At 46.9% G+C, this 6,447-nt stretch overlaps 1 protein-coding gene across 1 annotated transcript in view; it reads left to right on the top strand.

Annotated features, from left to right (window-relative positions):
- Positions 1 to 3,525, top strand: part of lipia (lipase, member Ia) — a gene marked incomplete at its 5' end in the record, with an annotated part of 7,014 nt that extends 3,489 nt beyond the window's left edge. The window contains 6 exons of the mRNA XM_084450417.1: positions 178 to 267; positions 728 to 892; positions 1,150 to 1,239; positions 2,461 to 2,569; positions 2,694 to 2,870; positions 3,403 to 3,525. Coding sequence (XP_084306543.1) covers positions 178 to 267; positions 728 to 892; positions 1,150 to 1,239; positions 2,461 to 2,569; positions 2,694 to 2,870; positions 3,403 to 3,487 — 716 coding nt within the window. The 3' untranslated portion in view covers positions 3,488 to 3,525. The remainder of the gene's footprint in view (positions 1 to 177; positions 268 to 727; positions 893 to 1,149; positions 1,240 to 2,460; positions 2,570 to 2,693; positions 2,871 to 3,402) is intronic.
- Positions 3,526 to 6,447: the final 2,922 nt, after the last annotated feature.

The following is a 6,447-nucleotide window of genomic DNA, read 5'->3' as shown; positions in this document are numbered from 1 at the left end:
CTGTTGACAGCTGTAGTGTTGTTTCCTGTTCACAGCTGTAGTGTTTCCTGTTCACAGCTGTAGTGTTTCCTGTTCACAGCTGTAGTGTTGTTTCCTGTTCACAGCTGTAGTGTTTCCTGTTCACAGCTGTAGTGTTTCCTGTTGTGTTCTAATGTGTCTCATGTCTCTGTGCCGCAGCGCTGGGTTACAGGAAGCCTCTCGGTCACATCGACTTCTATGCTAACGGAGGAGCCGACCAGCCCGGCTGCCCCAAGACCATCTTCTCAGGTGAGAGGAGGGGTCATCAGCAGCAGGTCATCTCAGGTCATCTGTTAAGGCTCTCTGGACATACAGGTTATCAGTGTGTCAACAGGACATACAACATGCAATGACAGAAAACATGATCAAATAGAACATGTGATGACATAAAACGTGATGAATAAGATGTTTCACAAAACGATTTCCCTCTTGACTTTCTTAAGTATCATTCCTGCATTAGCTTTACATGTGGGCTACAGTGTGGTCCGCTCCTGGAACCGTGTTCTAAGAGAGCTGGTGTTCTTCTCTGCTGTGTTCTGTTGTGTTCTAAGACAGCTGGTGTTCTTCTCTGTTGTGTTCTAAGAGAGCTGTTGTCCTTCTCTGCTGTGTTCTAAGACAGCCTGTGTTCTTCTCTGTTGTGTTCTAAGACAGCCTGTGTTCTTCTCTGCTGTGTTCTAAGACAGCCTGTGTTCTTCTCTGTTGTCTCCAGGGCCCAAAGACTATTTTAAGTGTGACCACCAGCGGTCGGTGTTTCTCTATATGGGGTCCCTGCAGACCTGTGACATCACAGCCTTCCCCTGCAGCTCCTACACAGACTTCCTGGACGGGCGCTGCACAGACTGCCCCCAGTTTGACTCTGGATGCCCGCTCTTCGGTAGGCGGCGCCCTCTCCCATTAGACTGATTATATAGGCTACTGTACATCACATTACATTAGTAACAATAACGTCTTCTTGTGATCGATCCTTATCAGTATTTTAATGAAGCTAAATTAGTTTACAGAATGTTACCAGGCCTCAAAGGCTACTGTAGGTGAAAGCAGAGAAGCCATGTTTTCTCAGGAGGCTGTGTGCTCACGCACGGGTGACATGCTTATTTCAGGCTATGATATCATTATGTGGCATCATTTCAGGATATGACATCATCAGGTGGAAGGACACTCTGGTGAACCTGCGCCAAACCATGGCTTTCTTCACGACCAATGAGAAGTCACCGTACTGCAGTCAGTAAATAACTATTGGCTCCAACACATTCTTACACTCTATAATGAGACACTGCACAACGGTCCTAACCCTAACCCCTAACCCTAACCCTAACCCCTAACCCCTAACCCCTAACCCCTAACCCTAACCCTAACCCTACTCTATAATGAGACACTGCACAACGGTCACTCTATAATGAGACACTGCACAACGGTCCTAACCCTAACCCCTAACCCTAACCCCTAACCCTACTCTATAATGAGACACTGCACAACGGTCCTAACCCTAACCCCTAACCCTAACCCTAACCCCTAACCCTAACCCCTAACCCTACTCTATAATGAGACACTGCACAACGGTCCTAACCCTAACCCCTAACCCCTAACCCCTAACCCTACTCTATAATGAGACACTGCACAACGGTCCTAACCCTAACCCCTAACCCCTAACCCTAACCCCTAACCATAACCCTACTCTATAATGAGACACTGCACAACGGTCCTAACCCTAACCCCTAACCCTAACCCTAACCCCTAACCCTAACCCCTAACCCTACTCTATAATGAGACACTGCACAACGGTCCTAACCCTAACCCCTAACCCCTAACCCTACTCTATAATGAGACACTGCACAACGGTCCTAACCCTAACCCCTAACCCTAACCCTAACCCCTAACCCTAACCCCTAACCCTACTCTATAATGAGACACTGCACAACGGTCCTAACCCTAACCCCTAACCCCTAACCCTACTCTATAATGAGACACTGCACAACGGTCCTAACCCTAACCCCTAACCCCTAACCCTAACCCCTAACCATAACCCTACTCTATAATGAGACACTGCACAACGGTCCTAACCCTAACCCCTAACCCTAACCCTAACCCCTAACCCTAACCCCTAACCCTACTCTATAATGAGACACTGCACAACGGTCCTAACCCTAACCCCTAACCCCTAACCCCTAACCCTACTCTATAATGAGACACTGCACAACGGTCCTAACCCTAACCCCTAACCCCTAACCCTAACCCCTAACCCCTAACCCCTAACCCCTAACCCTAACCCTACTCTATAATGAGACACTGCACAACGGTCAGATTGACTGACTCGTATCACTCCTTAGTAGTTTGCTCTCCTTACCAATATAACTGTGCTCCAATTCATTTATTAATTCATTCTCTCTCTCTCTCTGTCTCTGTCTCTCTCTCTCTCTCTCTCTCTCTCGCTCTCTCTCACAGGGACAAACTACCGGGTAGACATTGTCACATGGAACCAGAATACACGTTGGTGCTTCTTCACCATCAAACTAAATGATGGCCGTAAAGAAGCAAAGGCAACAATCAACCAGTGAGTTTGAGACGACTTCATTGTCAAAGTTTAGACTAAAAGCATATAAAGTATAGACCAAAAGCATATTCACATTCTGAAAAACATTGAACTCCTCCTCCTCCCTCTTTCTACGTCTCACTAGTAAAGCGTCAAAGCTGGAGAAGTACACAGAAACTCGGCTGTTGGCCCAGTTCGATCTTATGGACCTTCAGACCATCCAGAGTATCTCTGTCAAGTTCTCCACCAGGAACGCGTTCAAGCCCAAGTACAAACTACGCGTGCTGCGCATTCGCCTCACACACCTGGAGCACAAAGACAGGTCCGTCGTATTACTGCCTATCATAGTATGCATAACCCTTTTATTTTACAGCCCGATAGTTACAAAGTAATAACAAATAAACAAAGGAACAAGAAGTATTTCCTTTTTCTGTTTACCTACAGAGTAAGATCAAGTTATTGATCATATTTAAGCCATAATGCCTCGGGCCTGATCATCCCCTAACAGACCGTAGGAGGGGATGAAGCAGAACAGTTTCCCTCTTTGCACACGTAGGAAGACTATGGGAAATATGTTGTTCTTACTAGAAATAGTTCTGCATCTTGTTCCTATGCAATGACCTTTTCTAGTAATTACTATGCTGCCTAATTAACAGGCCATGAAATAATGTGACCTATTTCCCTTCCATCAATGGTCTGGTCTTTACACAAGATCTGCCCTTCTACCCCAGCATGAGTACCTAATACCATCACTATTATGATTATTACTCTTTCAAATGGAACTATCTATCCACACTCTATATAACATGTTCTCTCTCTCTCTCTCTCTCTCCCTCTCTCTCTCTCACACACAGGCCTCTCTGTCGCTACGACCTTGTCCTGGAGGAGAACAGAGAGCTGACCTTCAGACCCATTCCCTGTGAGGAGTCCAACTTTTGAGCCTCTATCAGAGACATGAAAACCTTATCAATGTTGAGGGAGCAGCTGAATGCTGCTGGGAAAGAATCCATGAGTAGCAACTCAACCTCGGGTTTGGAAAACACTTGATTATTTCATTACATTGTAAGTAAGATACATTTCTATTAAGATTAGTTATTTATTCAGAGGATCTTAAGAAGTTCACTGAACGATTGTAAATAATGAATCATAGTATAATGGCAGGAATCTCTGTATGTCTGTATCTCAATTTTCTGGAGAACCCGGCAGTGTGTGAAGTTGACAGGTGTCCTGCTCAGGACCCAAGGAAGCACAGTGCTGAGTGTATAAAGTTGTCTGGATGGGTGGTTCTTGAGAAAGCTGCAAGCCACCCTGGGCACAATTTTATATACCACCTAGTGGCCTGAGAGTGCTATAGCATGCTTTGAACAGGCACTGCACTAGTGTAAATGAAATGTGTTGTGATTGAAGTATTCTGTACATACAAAAGCAAACTCTTAAATGACCTCACTGTTGACTTCAACAAGATTTATTTTATTTTATCAAAAAAGTCACACATGATAACCAAATATAAAAATTCTGTACAAGCTGCTCATGTTTTTATAGAAAATAAATATATTGTTTGTTAATCAGTTACATTGCTTATTTTCTTCAAAAGTCCACCATAATACTTCATGATACTTTCATTTGAGTGTGAATCAGTGATCACATCCTGTCCTGAAGGCTGCTGCTGTGTGCTCATCCGTCTGTGGTTCTGTCTGTTCATCTGGAAAGAGTTTCTCTGAGACAGGAAACCACTGTGGCTTTGTACTGTATGCACTGATGCACTATGGGAAAGAGCTCATTTGGACATGTGCTTCTTCATGCGCTGCACCTCCATCTGAGACGGAAGGAAACATGAGCCCACAGCCTCAAACCACACAGCATACTGTAACGACAGGATATTGCACTCAATGACTAGCCTCAATATGTCACTTTTGAATATTCTCTTTCATATTCACTACTGCACCTGTAATGACAGACGGATCCTTTTCTCTTCATCCAGCTCGTTCATCAGCTGTTTAATTTCTTTGCTTAAACACAGAGAGATCAGAGGCACATATCAGTACCAGATAGAACTCACTGACCCCCCCCCCCATGATCACACTGACCCACCACCCCATGATAGAACTCACTATCACACTGACCCCCCACCCCCATGATAGAACTCACTATCACACTGACCCACCCCCCCCATGATCACACTGACCCACCACCCCCATGATAGAACTCACTATCACCCTGACCCCCCACCCCCATGATAGAACTCACTATCACACTGACCCCCCACCCCCATGATAGAACTCACTATCACCCTGACCCCCCCCCATGATAGAACTCACTATCACACTGACCCCCCACCCCCATGATAGAACTCACTATCACCCTGACCCCTCACCCCCATGATAGAACTCACTATCACACTGACCCCCCCCCCATGATAGAACTCACTATCACACTGACCCACCCCCCCCATGATAGAACTCACTATCACACTGACCCCCCACCCCCATGATAGAACTCACTATCACACTGACCCCCCACCCCCATGATAGAACTCACTATCACCCTGACCCCCCACCCCCATGATAGAACTCACTATCACACTGACCCCCCACCCCCATGATAGAACTCACTATCACACTGACCCCCCACCCCCATGATAGAACTCACTATCACACTGACCCCCCACCCCCATGATAGAACTCACTATCACCCTGACCCCCCACCCCCATGATAGAACTCACTATCACCCTGACCCCCCACCCCCATGATAGAACTCACTATCACACTGACCCCCCCCCCATGATAGAACTCACTATCACACTGACCCCCCCCCATGATAGAACTCACTATCACACTGACCCCCCCCCCATGATAGAACTCACTATCACACTGACCCCCCCCCCCATGATAGAACTCACTATCACCCCCATGATAGAACTCACTATCACCCTGACCCCCCACCCCATGATAGAACTCACTATCACCCTGACCCACTCGAGGCCGTGGGTTACAGGGGATTTGACCACAGCTACGGGGCGTTGTTAGGCCCGACGCGATAGCGGAGACATATACAGTAGAACCTAAGGCGTGTACACTCGTTAGAATTGACCACATGGGGCAGTAGGGAGCCTCTGTTACAGCATCTGAACAGTGAAAAAAGGTTGCTAGTTCGACACCAGGCCAGGCCACTTGCCAATCATTGCTTACCATTGTGCTCTACTTGACACAAGCTTAAAACAAGTCGCTTTGCATAAAAGCGTGGATCCAGGGGTGAACGGCTCAATCTGTTTTATTGTTGTTTACACACCGGTGGCCAAGGTCGTGACCTCCTATTTGGCGTTATGTTAGGTATGCCTTAGTTGCGTTTCCAATAGTGTCCAATAGTGCATCTACAACAGTATTTGAGCATTTTACACAGTTGTTTAAGTTCATATACAGTACCTATATGGCAGTGTGTGGGTGAGTGTGGATATGTACCTATGTAGAAGTGTGTGGGAGTGTGTGTGTGGGAGTGTGTGTGTGTGTGGGAGTGTGTGTGGGAGTGTGTGGGAGTGTGTGGGAGTGTGTGGGAGTGTGTGTGTGTGTGTGTGTGTGTGTGTGTGTGTGGGAGTGTGTGGGAGTTTGTGTGTGTGTGTGTGTGTGTGTGGGAGTGGGAGTGTGTGGGAGTGTGTGGGAGTGTGTGGGAGTATGTGTGTGTGTGTGAGGGGGGGGTGTGGGAGTGTGTGTGTGTGTGTGTGTGTGTGTGTGTGTGTGTGTGTGTGTGTGTGTGTGTGGGAGTGTGTGTGTGTGTGTGTGTGTGTGTGTGTGTGTGTGTGGGAGTGTGTGGGAGTGTGTGGGAGTGTGTGTGGGAGTGTGGGAGTGCACCGAGGTGTATGAGTTAATGGGAAAGGTTTTATGTTTAGTGGCTGTAAGGCTGA

The sequence above is a fragment of the Borostomias antarcticus genome (genome assembly GCF_949987555.1).
Source record: "Borostomias antarcticus genome assembly, chromosome: 15".
NCBI classification, from domain to species: domain Eukaryota; kingdom Metazoa; phylum Chordata; class Actinopteri; order Stomiiformes; family Stomiidae; genus Borostomias; species Borostomias antarcticus.
This window is presented reverse-complemented; position numbering and strand designations above follow the sequence as displayed.